The 15,226-nt window shown below is 41.2% G+C and overlaps 2 protein-coding genes across 4 annotated transcripts in view; one reads left to right on the forward strand and one right to left on the reverse strand.

Annotated features, from left to right (window-relative positions):
- Positions 1 to 1,616: 1,616 nt before the first annotated feature.
- polr2h (RNA polymerase II, I and III subunit H) lies at positions 1,617 to 3,917 on the reverse strand. Its single transcript, XM_055940948.1, has 6 exons — positions 3,734 to 3,917; positions 2,826 to 2,918; positions 2,620 to 2,703; positions 2,403 to 2,496; positions 2,214 to 2,297; positions 1,617 to 1,990 (listed from the first exon to the last, which is right to left on the reverse strand). Exons 2-6 carry the CDS (start codon positions 2,896 to 2,898, stop codon positions 1,873 to 1,875), a joined length of 453 nt encoding a protein of 150 aa, XP_055796923.1. The 5' UTR covers positions 2,899 to 2,918; positions 3,734 to 3,917; the 3' UTR covers positions 1,617 to 1,872.
- A 1,511-nt stretch (positions 3,918 to 5,428) lies between these two features.
- The window catches only part of LOC129867496 (lisH domain-containing protein ARMC9), a 91,711-nt gene continuing 81,913 nt past the window's right edge, over positions 5,429 to 15,226 (forward strand). For 2 of the 3 annotated variants that reach the window (XM_055940949.1, XM_055940951.1), the window contains exons 1-6: positions 5,429 to 5,615; positions 6,024 to 6,117; positions 10,322 to 10,447; positions 10,644 to 10,814; positions 14,550 to 14,705; positions 14,870 to 14,962. In XM_055940949.1, coding sequence (XP_055796924.1) covers positions 6,043 to 6,117; positions 10,322 to 10,447; positions 10,644 to 10,814; positions 14,550 to 14,705; positions 14,870 to 14,962 — 621 coding nt within the window. In that variant the 5' untranslated portion in view covers positions 5,429 to 5,615; positions 6,024 to 6,042. The remainder of the gene's footprint in view (positions 5,616 to 6,023; positions 6,118 to 10,321; positions 10,448 to 10,643; positions 10,815 to 14,549; positions 14,706 to 14,869; positions 14,963 to 15,226) is intronic. The other variant, XM_055940950.1, reaches the window with a different exon arrangement.

The raw sequence follows: 15,226 nt of genomic DNA on the forward strand, positions 1-15,226 counted from the left end.
ACAGAGTCAATGTGGAGGCTATATACAAGGGGTACCGGTACAGAGTCAATGCGGAGGCTATATACAAGGGGTACCGGTACAGAGTCAATGCGGAGGCTATATACAGGGGGTACCGGTACAGAGTCAATGTGGAGGCTATATACAGGGGGTACCGGTACAGAGTCAATGTGGAGACTATATACAGGGGGTACCGGTACAGAGTCAATGTGGAGACTATATACAGGGGGTACCGGTACAGAGTCAATGTGGAGACTATATACAGGGGGTACCGGTACAGAGTCAATGTGGAGACAATATACAGGGGGTACCGGTACAGAGTCAATGTGGAGGCTTACAGGGGGTACCGGTACAGAGTCAATGTGTGGGAGCACCAGTGTCGAGGTAATTGAGGTAGTTATGTACATGCAGGTAGGCTTATTAAAGTGGCTATGCATAGATAACAGAATAACAGCAGCGTAAGGCGGGGGGCAAATAGTCTGGGTAGACATTTCATTAGCTGTCTTGTGTGCCATTCAGAAGGTGAATGGGTAAGACAAAAGATAAGTGACTTTGAACGGTGTATGGTAGTAGGTGCCAGGCGCAGCAGTTTGAGTGTGTCAAGAACGGCAATGCTGCTGGGTTTTTCACACTAAGTTTCTTGTGTTTGAAGAATGGTTCACCACAGAAAAACCATCCAGCCAACTTGACACAGTGAAAAGCATTGTAGTAAACAATGGGCCAGCATCCCTGTGGAATGCTCGACACCTTGTAGAGTCCATGCCCAGAATAATTGAGGCTGTTCTGAGGGCAGAAGTGTGTGCTTCTCAATATTAGGAAGGTGTTCCTAATATTTTGTACACTGTTTATATGACCTTACACGAATGTAAGAAACATTTGAAATTAAGTTTTAGTCAAATATATCAGTTCGGGCTTCTTGCGTTCAATTTGCAGCCGACAAATTATTTGCAATTATGTTCCAGCCCCCTGACCATGCGCTCCAAAAAATCATATATTTGTTATTTATGACTGAAAAAAATGTGTTTATTTTTATTTTTTGGTAAGAATTTATATATTATTCTTTTTAAAAATCGTCCCAAAGCTAAATCTAGTTGATGATCCCTGCGTCACAGCTTTCTCAATCATCTTTCCTTGTGCCTCATCCACAAAATGCATTGGAGAACATGGTCAAAAGGAAGAGACCTTGGAACTTCTCCGATGCGTTGAGAAAGAGGTAATGAAAGAACCACGAGGAAGAACAATTGAGAAAGCGATTGTTACATATCAGAGGTGTAACAGTATAACTTTAAACCGTCCCCTCGCCCCAACACGGGCGCGAACCAGGGACCCTCTGCACACATCAACAACTGACACCCACGAAGCATCGTTACCCATCGCTCCACAAAGGCCACGGCCCTTGCAGAGCAAGATGCAACACTACTTCTAGGTTTCAGAGCAAGTGACGTAACTGATTGAAACGCTAGTAGCGCGTACCCGCTAACTAGTTAGCCATTTCACATCCGTTACAGAGGCATGTTCTACACAACATTATTTTATCTGAACATTCCCCAACATTGTATAATAGAATATAAAGTAACATTGAAACTAGCTCTCTATATAGAGTGAGTCCACACTACATACAGATTATCAAAAAACATTTTTATTTACACGTCTTTGCTTTACGGTCTCTCTAGTCTCTCTCTTTTGAAGAATCTAACATCACGGGAAAAAAAATACAAAAAATACAAAAAAATAAAACATTCTACTGCTTCAAAGTGTCTTTAAAGATGGACATCCTCTCCACATTTTCCATACAGAATCAGAATGTACAGTAGCAGCCTCGAGTTCAGGGGGTACTGTAGACAGAGGAGCCGCTGTGGCCACACTGGGGGCAGTCTAGAAGGCCAGTTTCTTCATAAGCAGGTAGACTCGGGAGTCCACTTCAAAGCCGTGCAGATTGTTGGCATCACCTTGTAGCCTCATCAGTAGGCCTCCGTAAGACACATAGGCAGAGCTGGATGGAGGAAGGACAGCGCACAAACACACACCATTAATAATTGTGCTGTGGTCTAAATGAAGGAGCATACATTGGACAAAAACAGACAAGAGCTGAATACGCAAGAAAACTTTTTTGAAAGAAAATAATAATTTCCTGAATTAATGAGTTGATTATTTTCCTTTCCCACTCCTACTAAAACTTGTGTTTGATTGAACATCACTGCTGGATTGTCACTCACAGACGTGTAGCTGCTTCCGTAGAGGTCTCGTCACCCTCAATCTTGTATACCTTGCCATACATCACATAGTCAAACTGATCCGCCCTGACAAGAGAGAAACACGGTTCAGACAAACCAATTCCCAGGAAATCAACGTAGCCCAATATCAATGTATTCTCCATCCAACACAGCAGTTTCACAATAATATACCTGGATGGCCGATCATCCTGTGGATTATATTCCCCATCGTCAGGAGTTCCATCTTCATATAGCGTGCTGGCTATTACCAATCTGAACTTGTCACCTAGAGGGATAGTTGGAAATGCATAAAATATCCAAAACAGGCTGCTACAACAGCAATCAAGTGCACATTTGACTTAAACAATTTTATTAGAAATTAGACAAGACACATTCACACATCAATTACCAAGGTCAACAGGATAGATCTGAATGTTTACATCCAAGATGAGGTCCATCTTGAAGGACTCACTTTCACAGTGCAGACGAGAAACTGAAGCAAAGACAAACCACAATAAATGATCTTGTATCTACTACATAATGCAGCCAAATGTATTTATACATTTGAGACATGAAGTGCTGTAAAGCTAGCCTAAGCTTCTTCCAAACTCTCACCTCTGTCAAATTTCATCCCATCTGGATCGATGTCTTTCACATCAAAGATGTCCTCAAACAATATCCCAGCCATGTCTGTTCTGGTCTAGTGCCCTGGTCAATGAAACACAGAAAACCCTTCCAGCTTACACTTTACTTTGTGCTGGTAGCTAGCCACATCATAGATGCTAATGCGTCTATTGATGAACGCATCTTCTTCTATTGATAAACAGCAATATGTCCATGTTACAGCGCTTGTTTAAAGAAGATAAGCGGTAAACCGCCAGAGATAACTATGCCGCGTTCAAAACAGGGAACAAGTAAAAATACGAGGTCAATTAATGACGTCAGTGAAGTTCAGGTCGGAGGTCTAGAAAAAGGACCGAGTTGGGTGACGGTTCAAATTAATTTTTCCAGAGTTTGAACGCGGCATTAACTATCTAGCGTGTCCTGAACACCTGTGATTCGTCAACTGGAGGCACACAGCGTATGGATCGGTGCAAATGTGCTTATGTTAAAGTATAACTTACGTGTATATATATATTTTTTTATTATAAAGATTTTCTTTCTGATGTTTCAAAATCAGTTTCGCTAGCGATGTTTGACGGTTAACAGTGTCTGAATTGTAGTTCTCATAGCCAGCCATGGCAAAGTAAACCTAGAGGCTAACACTTACTGTTAGCTAAATTTAGTCGCAATGGTTCTGTGCATCTGACCACCATTTCTATTACCTTTTACTTTTTACTAGCTAGTTACATTAGCTAAGTATAGGGAGCATTGTCCACCCATGACGCCAATTTCATATATTTTATTATAGCTAGTTAAGTTTACAAAATACCTACATGGCTCATGCGACTCAAAGCATCACTGGTTAGCGAGCTAAATCGGCATATTTAGCAAGTTAGCTTGGCGACAACTTAATCACTTACCTCGATTAAGTGAATATTCCTTTAACGTTTTTTCCGCTAGCTATAGTTGTTCCAATAAGGACAATTGTGATTAATATGTGCTGAATAACCTAAATCAAACATTAATTACTGTGCCGCGCTGAGAAAACGTGTTCGACATTCGAACTCTAGCTATTTACTTCCGACAATATTCGGAAGTGAGTCTGTGCTATGTGGCATCCTTGGGACGCCCCACTTCTTCTTCTTTAAAGTTTTATGGCAGACTACAGCCATTGGTGTATTGCCGCCACCTACTTTTCCGGGCATTGAAGCAAAACAAAGATAATATAGAAATTCGGGTGCATGTTCACCACCACAATTGCAGCATTTCGGCACAACTGGCATATAAGAATTCTCCCGTCTACATACACTTGACACCACGGGAGGTTGGTCGCACCTTAATTGGGGAGGATGGACTCACAGTAATGGCTGGCGTGGAATGGTATCAAATACATATGGTTTCCGTGTGGACCTCTTGTCGTAATGGTTAAGGTGTTGGCTTGATAGTCACTATATCCGGGTTTTAGTCCCAGTCGGAGCTACAATATCTTTGAACTAATAGTCATTGTTGGGGAATTATTACACCAAATCAACTTCACCCTGAAAGTGAACTTTGACTCAAAAGCTATTAGAACTAAAACAAAAATATATATTTTTTTGTGCTAAAACTATTTACTGAGCCAAGTAATTTAAACTTCTTCTCAACCTAAAGATGCAACCTCAAAATGTAAAAACAAATAATGTCATAGTTCACTGATCAACTGGCCAAGACCCACACCAGTGTCTGTGCAGAGACGACAGCTGCAGCTGTCCCAGCCTCCTAAACAGTTGTCCAGTGGATTAAACATTAAATAAAGGATTGTGATTTCCAGTGGAGGCTGCTGAGGGGTGGATGGCTCATAATAATGGCCCGAACAGAGCATATGGAATGGCATCAAACACATGGAAACCATGTATTTGTTACCGTTCCACTGATTCCACTCCAGCTTTTCCCACAAGCCTGTTCCTCCCAAATTAAGGTGCCGCCAACCTCCTGTGGTGATTTCACATACTACTATCTGAATTGAGTGTTCATGGCCCACCACAGATCATATACGTCAAAACATATAACTTCCTTTGGTTAACATTGTTATTATTTATATAGGGAGCAAAAGCAATCGCGTATTTTTGAAGGCACAAACTCTGCCATTGCTTGTTGGTCAAAGCCTTTGGGGAAATTAATGTTTTTTGTAGTTTTTGGGGGGGATAATTGCAAAAAAAATAAGGTCTGTGGTAAACACAGCTTTAGGAGATTTTATACGTTTTGTTCTAGATAATCTTCATCAGCTAACTTCACTTTTTGTTAACTTTTAAGCACTTAAAGGATTCATAATTCATAAAGGTTATGTTAACTGACTGATATTATCTTATCGAACAAAACGTATACAATCTCCTAAACCTGTAACTTCAGACATTATTTTCTGTGTTTATCCCAAAACCATATTCTTTCCCTATTAATTTTCTGGTCAGTGCTATCCGGGATCCTTGGGACATCCCTACCCCTAACGTCTACCCTTACCCTAACCCTTACCATTTTAAATCTTCAAAATTGGGTAGGGACGTCCCAAGGATTCAAAATAGCATACACCCTGCTGCTTAGGACATTTACGTCATCTGTCTCCACTTTCCAGCCATAGTTTCACAACAGTTCGGTTGCTAGGGATTCTAGGCGTCTTCCTAGTCTGGTTGCTAGCTAATGTGCTATCTAGCTGTCTGTCTTGTTTTTATGCATAACCTTGCACTTAGTCAACATATAAATAAAGATACATCTATTTAAAGGTTTAATATTAATTCATATTTCGAAGTAGACTGCGATGTGAAAAAGGTAAGGTTGTGCGTGCTATATAACTTTACCACATGTTTGGATGATTAGCTATCGTTAGCTAGCTAGGTCAGGTAAATGCCGATAAACAACTAACGTTCCAACTAGCTATGGATGGGAAGGGCAAGTTATGTTTTGTGTAGCTAGCTAGTAGCTAGCTTTGACTTGTGTAGTTAGTACCAGTAACTAGCTAACTATATAGTCACCAGTTCTGAGCTGCTTTATGTAACTTAGCTACCTAGCTCCTTGGCTAATAAGCTAAGTGTGCCTGCCTGCTGTGTCAATTATGTCAGTGTTGAAAACCATCCATACATAGCCTCGATTCCAGACATGGCAGTATTGTTGGGATTTCACACTTCCATTGTGCAGTCATGAGCAGAGAATCCAGTGCATGCTTTCCGTGTCTTTTAGCCAGTGTTTACAACTTCACATGAGTTCCAGGGAGATAAAGGAGATGGGAGACATCTTGGCCAATGAAGCTGATCTTCTCGGGATGATCAAGGAGGTATGTGAAAGGAACGGTATATTAACTTTTACACTCGCGGGAATTGGCCTATATGGATAGGGCTATGAACTTTATTTATTATAATGGAGAAAATCGGACATCTCTGAAATGAAAATAGATGGCCCTCCCTTAACCAAAATATATTTGACCTTCTATCGTTTAACCTCACTTCTTGGACAGACCAGAGCCTTAGATGTACAGTTTTAGAAACTGTTCTTCGTCCTGTAAGCATTACATGGCAACGCAGGAATTTTGATAGCATAGAGGGCTATGGGCCAGAAGGTTGTGGGTTCACAGACCACCTCACACAAGAGTAGGTAGGGGTGGACAGATCTCCTTCATAGTAAAAGCATTGCATGAATCTATCATTGTATTTGCAGGTAAGAGGAAAACATTTAATTTGATAAAAATGTCAAGCAATTCTACATATTAGCATAATCCTTTTTAATACCACACAATTTACCACATTTCCAGGAAAAGAATAGACAGAAAGAAAGGCCTGTGTTTTCTTATCATAATTCTCCAATGCCAAATCAGTGTGTCTTGTTTGCAACAAAAGTGTTTGCAAATAATTACATCTGAGATGTCATTAGGAATCTGAACATGGTACGTTGAAAAGTTAGGCCTACCTTTCTACCCCAGACAGAGTAGGCCTTCCGACGCTGAACAAATGTAAGCTTTAACTGCTGGCTACTCGTCTTCCGTGGCTTAACCCAACGAGAAAAGGTCACAAGTGTTTCCCTGAAAGCTGTCTGGAATTGAACATCTTCTATTTTGCAGAAAGTGAATACCTTAATCAATCAATTGATAGTGACAGAAATAGATTACTTCCCAGGCAAAACACTTTTTTTTGTCTCCTCAGCTATAGAAGGTTGAAGCTCAGCCTCTGAATGTCAAAGAAACTAAACAATGATATCGTCATATGCGTCAGATTCACGTCTTTCCCAGGTATTTTACAATTTGTTTGTAGCATAAAGCATCGCCAAGCGCTGTTATAAGTCACTTTTTATATAAATCAGATCTGTTTTATTTTCTTCAAAATCTTAAGCTAACAAAGGGTAGACCTGTGCTTTTTGCCATTTTCTTTAAGAAAGGTAGGCCTATGGCATACCCTCTCATACCCCTTCAATTCGAGTCTTGGTTTTATTTGAACAGTCCTTCACTGACACGGAGGTAGACTACTTAAAGAGTACATGGTGGTTGGAGGAACTGGCTGACAAATCTATAGATATAGCAGCCTATAGCTTAATATCTGTCAAACAGGTAGGCCTACCTCTTATTTATTAAATAAGAAGAAATAGGCTCCAACATAAATCCCTCTTGTTGTTAGTAAACTGTAATTAAAATGAAGTCCGTTGCAATGAATTATGCTTTCTAGAGTTCACCTACTTCACCTACTCACCTACACCTACTACTTCACCACCGTGAGGTGTCAATTTTTCCGATTGATTGTGCCGCGACTGCTGCTTCCAAGTTTCAGCACCACAGTGTAAGTTACTTTAATCTTGCTTATTGTAGGGTCAATAACATGGGCAAGAAACATTGTTTTTATGAAAATCAATCAATTATATAGTAGTAGCAAGCTATCTAAGTTGACCTCCGGTCCTCCTTCTCATCTTCGCACTCTTCAAATCAAACTGAACAGAACATAGGTTATAGGCTAGTCGGCACGCAAGATATAAATAAGAAATTCGTTAGAAGCCTTTGACTCTCCTCCTGAACTTCCACTGTAGGCCTACACAGCACAGCTTTTTTTAGGTAGCACACGGAAAAGATGTTTGATCAGCAAGAGCAGAGCAGGCCAGGGCTCATATCCATTGCGGTGTGTAATGCAGCCTAGTTCTATTTACAAACGTTCCAGCTGTTATCTTAGAAATATTACTTTGCTCGGAGCTTCTCAGAGCATTGACTATAGGTGCATTTCATATTGTGCGCCCAGCAGAGAATCAGAGATGAGGGGCGGCATCGGGTACACATCAATATATAGCCTAGTAAGCAACTCATTCTAAAAATTCAAAAACACTGACAAATACTGAAATTTCATCAATTATAAATTACATGATCCTCCCCTGGACTAGATTTGTAAATAAAAAATACTAAACCCTCCTCTTGACAGACATTGAAAAAGCACGACCTTCCCCCATTTTCCTCCAGGTACCCATTCTGTAAATTTCGATTCTAAATTGAAATGTTTCTTACAGAAAAAATATGAAAAGAATATACATAACCATGGTAGCAATTGAAAGGGAACAGTTAGGAGATCCTGTGAAAATGATTAGACCAAAGGTGAGGACAAAACAGTTCACCTGACACAGGACTTAATCCAAACATTACACTGTTGATTTTATATGCGATTTACATTTACTGTACTTTTTTCTGCATTTGTTGATAACGAAATAGGAAAATATCTTGGACACATTCAGTAACATGATAAGAATATTCCTGGAAAATGTGGGGTAGGCGCAACATAAGAGAAAATAATTCCAAGAGTTCTAGTGAGAGGACTAACTGGTGTCTCCAAGTGGACACACATCTCTCCAAAGTGTGCACAGTTCCTAAGTAATTTCAATGCACTTTTATCACTCAAAGAAGAGTCTTCTAGCGATGTCGTTGAGGAGCTAGAGAAAGCACACTTGTAGTTGTTTTGTATGGAACACAACGCTGCATCCCCGCCATCACACAATTACTGTTGTTGTTTAGTCAATCCAAAAATGGCCTTTATAAATCACAATCTGGGTCAGGTGGGAATCATTTGACAGCTTGTGCAATTGCCAACATGACTAGCTAAGTTATAAAATACGATATTACAGCGTTCGGCTTTCACAATTCATTTCAGGGAAACAGTCATTTTGGTGTGCATAGAATGGAGTCCTGAGTACATTCAGGTGCGTTGTGCCGCGGCAAAAAGAAATCACAATAGACAAACACAGGCTCATTCTGTTCAGAACAACCCAGGGTATGTCAATCAAATTCAATCATCAATCAATTGTATTTATAAAGCCCTTTTTACATCAAAATGCTGTACAGAAACCCAGCCTAAAACTCCAAACAGCAAGCAATGCAGATGTAGAAGCACGGTGGCTCGGAAAAACTCTCTAGAAAGGCCAAAACCTAGGAAGAAACCTAGGAAGAAACCTAGAGATGAACCAGGCTATGAGGGGTGGCAAGTCCTCTTCTGGCTGTGCCGGGTGGAGATTATAACACTACATGGCCAAGATGTTCAAACGTTCATAGATGACCAGCAGGGTCAAATAACAATAATCACAGTGGTTGTAGAGGGTGCATCAGGTCAGCACCTCAGGAGTAAATGTCAGTTGGCTTTTCATAGCTGATCATTCAGAGTTCGACAGCAGGTGTGGTAGAGAGAAAGAGTCATAAACAGCAGGTCCGGGACAAGGTAGCACATCCGGTGAACAGGTCAGGGTTCCATAGCTGTCGTCTTATAACTGTACATCAAACATAGAGATCATAAACGTTGACTCTGTATATGACATATGACAGGTTTACGATTTGGAAATGTGAAGTGCACATTTGGACTCACATGTATTTGGCTGGCTTGTATGACATCAAAGCAGTATTTATTATAATCTTCAACGTCTCTTCTTTCAAAATACAAAGAGTCCTCTTAATTTACAGCATTTCCCCCTCACTCAGACAACACAAAAATGTTTCAATAGCTGCCCAATCAGCAGGAGGGATGGGGGCAACTTCTCGTTGTGCGGTGCTCAAGTTCAGAACGGCTGTCAGTCAAAACACTGAAGCACAGTGCCAGAGCTCTGATGTCATGTATAGCATGTTACTGTAAAGCAACTGGGTTGCAATTTTAGGCGTTTATCAGTGCCCAAATCTACCATTTTACAACCCGTATACGGGCCTATGGCATCTCATTGGAAAGAGTATATTATGAAGGGTATGGGAAATCAAGGGTTTATGTACACATTTCATTGGTATGTGAAATCAAGGGTTTAAGACATCTCATTGGGGACACAGATGTGTCGAGTCAAATGTGCTTGATGTTGCTAACCATGCAACGATGCTGCACCAGTGTCTTTCTATGTAGCCTGTCTGGGACCAGGCTAATTCTAATCGTCTCAGTCACTACATGCAATTGTGTAGTATTTGGATAAAAGTAGATAGTGTTTGTTGTTTTAATAATAATGAATTGAAAGCTATAACTTCTCTCTCTTTTTTTTTTCTTGACCAGTATTTGAAGTATGGTGAATTTGAAGAGACAGTTCATCACTTTGAGAAGGAGTGTAAAAACAAAGGGAAAGTTGTTCCAAAGCCCAGAGGCAACAGTCTTCGGGACTCGAAAACGCTGATTATCCAGGTAAATGGTTTATTATTTTTTATTTTCTTTTAAGCTGCATTCTATGGTCATTGCTGGAAATGACAGACATTCATCATAGATACCCCAAATAGTATACTAACCACAGACGCTGAAGTTCTAATGGAGTCATTCCAAAGTTCTGTGATGGAAGATGGTTCTATTTGAATGGTACTAGCCCACTCCTGTATTCCTACAGAAGGACCTGTTGAGCTCCTTTGAGGACGGCGACTTCAAGGTGTTCTTCGAGCTGTGGACAGAGTTTGTCCCTCTGGAGGTCAGGGATTGTGATCCTCACGCCCAGAAACTGGAGTTTTACCTTCATGTCCACTTCACCATCTTCCCCCTGAAAATACACTTGGGCAGACATGTACGTATAATATGCCTCTCCTTATTCTGAAGTACTACCGCTAACTGGGTCACTCCGTTGGATGTGCAATTTTCCAAAAAAAACATGTTAGAAGTTACCCAAGCTCTAATTGTGTTTTAGTATGAATTCCAGACCCAGGTTTCAAATAGTGTTTGTTATCTTTCAAATACTTTGAGTGTGAAATTAAGCCTGATTATGGAATGCAAGATGAGCTGTTTTGACGCTTTTGGTTATCAACCTTGTTCGGTTACTGTACGAACAATGACATTTTGCTTTGCCCGTAGTACCCCTGACGTGCATTTTACCACGAGGCTTATTGTCTCATGAGTCCTTCTTAAGTACCCGCTGTGGATAGGCCGAGTACCCATGCTTGAGAACCACTGCACTAAACAAGCTCAATCGAGCACACCTTGAAATAACTATTTGAACCCAGGTCTGGTGTATTCGGTTTTCTGTCTCAACGTTGTATCTCTTATATCAGACTTATAGGCTAAGTGTTGCTCTTTTTTTTTTTAGCACAAGCCTGGCTTTGTGTACTTTTGCATATCAGCTCCCTCATCTCTGTGGTGAGAAAAATAGCATGTTAAAAAAAAATGGATCAAGTCACCATCAGCCAACAGATGGCCTCGTTGCACCATGCAGCCTGTCCTTAGCAACAAGCCATTCACACTGGTTAGTTAGGTGAAGAGAAGCTCCTTGGTTCCCAGCAAATCAAAATGGTGGTCCTATCCAGTGCAGTTGTATAACCTATAACCGATAGCGTTTGTAAAAGTTGTGCACCATAGATAATCTAATCTTTTTTTAGTATTATCCCATCAGAGTAAATTCATTTGGTCACGTGTTTAAAAACGTACGTTGTTAATACAATACAGTACATAAACATATCAATGAGCCTATACAGTGCAATTGGAAAGTATTCAGACCCCTTCCCCTTTTCCACATTTTGTTACGTTACAGCCTTATTCTCAAATGGTTTAAATATTTTTTCCCCTCATCAATCTACTCACAATACTCCATAATGATGAAGCGAAAACAGGTTTTTAGACATTTATGCAAATGTGTTAAAAATAAAAAACAGATATCTTATTTACATAAGTATTCAGACCCTTTGCTATGAGACTCGAAATTGAGCTCAGGTGCATCCTGTTTCCATTGATCATCCTTGAGATGTTTCTACAACTTGATTGGAGTCCACCTGTGGTAAATTCAGTTGATTGGACATGATTTGGAAAGGCACACACATAAGGTCTCAAAGTTGACAGTGCATGTCAGAGCAAAAACCAAGCCATGAGGTAAGTTAATTGTCCATAGAGCCCCGAGACAGGATTGTGTCGAGGCACATATCTGAGGAAGGGTACCAAAACATTTCTGCAGCATTGAAGGTCCCCAAGAACACAGTTATCATTCTCCATCCACCTCCATAATTCTTAAATGGTAGAACTTTGGAACCACCAAGACTCTACCTAGAGCTGGCCGCCCGGGCAAACTGAGCAATCAGGGGAGAAAAGCCTTGGTCAGGGAGGTGACCAAGAACCCGATGGTCACTATGACACAGCTCCAGAGTTCCTCAGTGGAGATGGTAAAAACTTCCAGAAGGACAACCATCTCTGCAGAACTCCACCAATCAAGCCTTTATGGTAGAGTGGCCAGACGGAAGCCACTCCTCAGTAAAAGGCACATGACAGCCCGCTTGGAGTTTGCCAAAAGGCACCTAAATGACTCTCAGACCATGAGAAACAAGATTTGCTGGTCTGACGAAACCAAGATTGAACTCTTTGGCCTAAATGCCAAGCGTCACGTCTGGAGGAAACGTGGCACCATCCCTATGGTGAAGCATGGTGGTGGCAGCATCCCTACGGTGAAGCATGGTGGTGGCAGCATCATGCTGTGGGGATGTTTTTCAGTGGCAAGGACTGGGAGACTAGTCAGAATCGAGGGAAAGATGAACGGAGCAAAGTACAGAGAGCTCCTTGATGAAAACCTGCTCCAGGGCACTCAGGACCTCAGACTGTGGCGAAGGTTCACCTTCCAACAGGACAACGACCCTAAGCACACAGCCAAGATAATGCAGGAGTGGCTTCGGGGACAAGTCTCTGAATGTCGTTGAGTGGCCCAGCCATACCTCGGACTTGAACCCGAGCTAACATCTCTGGAGAGACCTGAAAATAACCTTACAGAGCTTGAGAGGATCTGCAGAGAAGAATGGGAGAAACTCCCCAAATACAGGTGTGCCAAGCTTGCAGTATCATACCCAAGAAGACCCTTAGGCTGTAATCACTGCCAAAGGCGCTTCAACAAAGTACTGAGTAAAGGTTTTGAATAATTATGTAAATGTGATATTTCATTTTTTTTTTTTTTTTTAATACATTTGCAAACATTTTGAAAAAATACTTTTTTTGCTTTGTCATTATGAGGTGTTGTGTGTAGATTTGATGAGGGAACGGGTCTGAATACTTTCCCAATGCACTGTATACAACAAGAGTTCTACCGTCCCATATCAATACATACAGAGCCTGTATACAACAAGAGTTCTACCGTCCCATATCAATACATACAGAGCCTCTATACAACAAGAGTTCTACCGTCCCATATCAATACATACAGAGCCTGTATACAACAAGAGTTCTACCGTCCCATGTCAATACATACAGAGCCTGTATACAACAAGAGTTCTACCGTCCCATATCAATACATACAGAGCCTGTATACAACAAGAGTACTACTGCCCCATGTCAATACATACAGAGCCTGTATACAACAAGAGTACTACCGTCCCATGTCAATACATACAGAGCCTGTATACAACAAGAGTACTACTGCCCCATGTCAATACATACAGAGCCTGTATACAACAAGAGTACTACCGTCCCATGTCAATACATACAGAGCCTGTATACAACAAGAGTACTACTGCCCCATGTCAATACATACAGAGCCTGTATACAACAAGAGTTCTACCGTCCCATATCAATACATACAGAGCCTGTATACAACAAGAGTACTACCGTCCCATGTCAATACATACAGAGCCTGTATACAACAAGAGTACTACTGCCCCATGTCAATACATACAGAGCCTGTATACAACAAGAGTACTACCGTCCCATATCAATACATACAGAGCCTGTATACAACAAGAGTACTACCGTCCCATATCAATACATACAGAGCCTGTATACAACAAGAGTACTACCGTCCCATATCAATACATACAGAGCCTGTATACAACAAGAGTACTACTGCCCCATGTCAATACATACAGAGCCTGTATACAACAAGAGTACTACTGCCCCATGTCAATACATACAGAGCCTGTATACAACAAGAGTACTACCGTCCCATATCAATACATACAGAGCCTGTATACAACAAGAGTACTACTGCCCCATGTCAATACATACAGAGCCTGTATACAACAAGAGTACTACTGCCCCATGTCAATACATACAGAGCCTGTATACAACAAGAGTACTACTGCCCCATGTCAATACATACAGAGCCTGTATACAACAAGAGTACTACTGCCCCATATCAATACATACAGAGCCTGTATACAACAAGAGTACTACTGCCCCATGTCAATACATACAGAGCCTGTATACAACAAGAGTACTACCGTCCCATGTCAATAGTCCAATACTCTTAGCAATGTTGTCTCCAGCTGGAACAGCCCACTACTTTTAATTACCAAATAAATGCAATCAATAATTTTGTTTGAATGTGTTTCTCCCACAGGACCGAGCAGACTTTGAGGTGAGGATCACCCACTTCAAGAACTACCTGGAGACGCGAGGGGCAGCACTCAGTCAGACCACTGAGTTCCTACCCTACTACGCCCTCCCCTTCGTGCCCAACCCTATGGTGCACCCCTCCTTCAGAGATCTCTTCCAGGTGACACCATTGTCCCTGAACGTACTCACTATACATGTCATATCAACAATAGCAGTATGTAACAACCAAAAAAGCAATGCAGGGCGGGACACTGATTGGGCACATTAATGAATGTGCTGTACTTCACTAACTGCACATGTTATGCTATGGTATGTTGTTATCAGGATTCCTGGATTCCAGAGATGAAGCAAGAGCTGGAGAAGTTCCTGACTGTGACACTGAAAGTGTCCAACACTCCAAGACTTCTGTCGTTATATGTATCCTTTTTGACAAGAATCATTAAATGTGACCCATATTCAGTTAAGCTGAGGTCACACCAGGAAGAGCAATCTGACGTTTACAGCATAAAATCATATAATAAAACCTATATACACTAGTGGGGCAGCAGGTAGCCTAGTGAACAGAGTGTTGGGCCAGTAGGTGGATCGAATCCCCCGAGCTGACAAGGTAAAAATCTGTCGTTCTGCCCCTGAACAAGGCAGTTAACCCACTGTTCTCCGGTAGGCCGTCATTGTAAATAA

This window comes from Salvelinus fontinalis, chromosome 12 (genome assembly GCF_029448725.1).
Source record: "Salvelinus fontinalis isolate EN_2023a chromosome 12, ASM2944872v1, whole genome shotgun sequence".
NCBI classification, from domain to species: Eukaryota; Metazoa; Chordata; class Actinopteri; order Salmoniformes; family Salmonidae; genus Salvelinus; species Salvelinus fontinalis.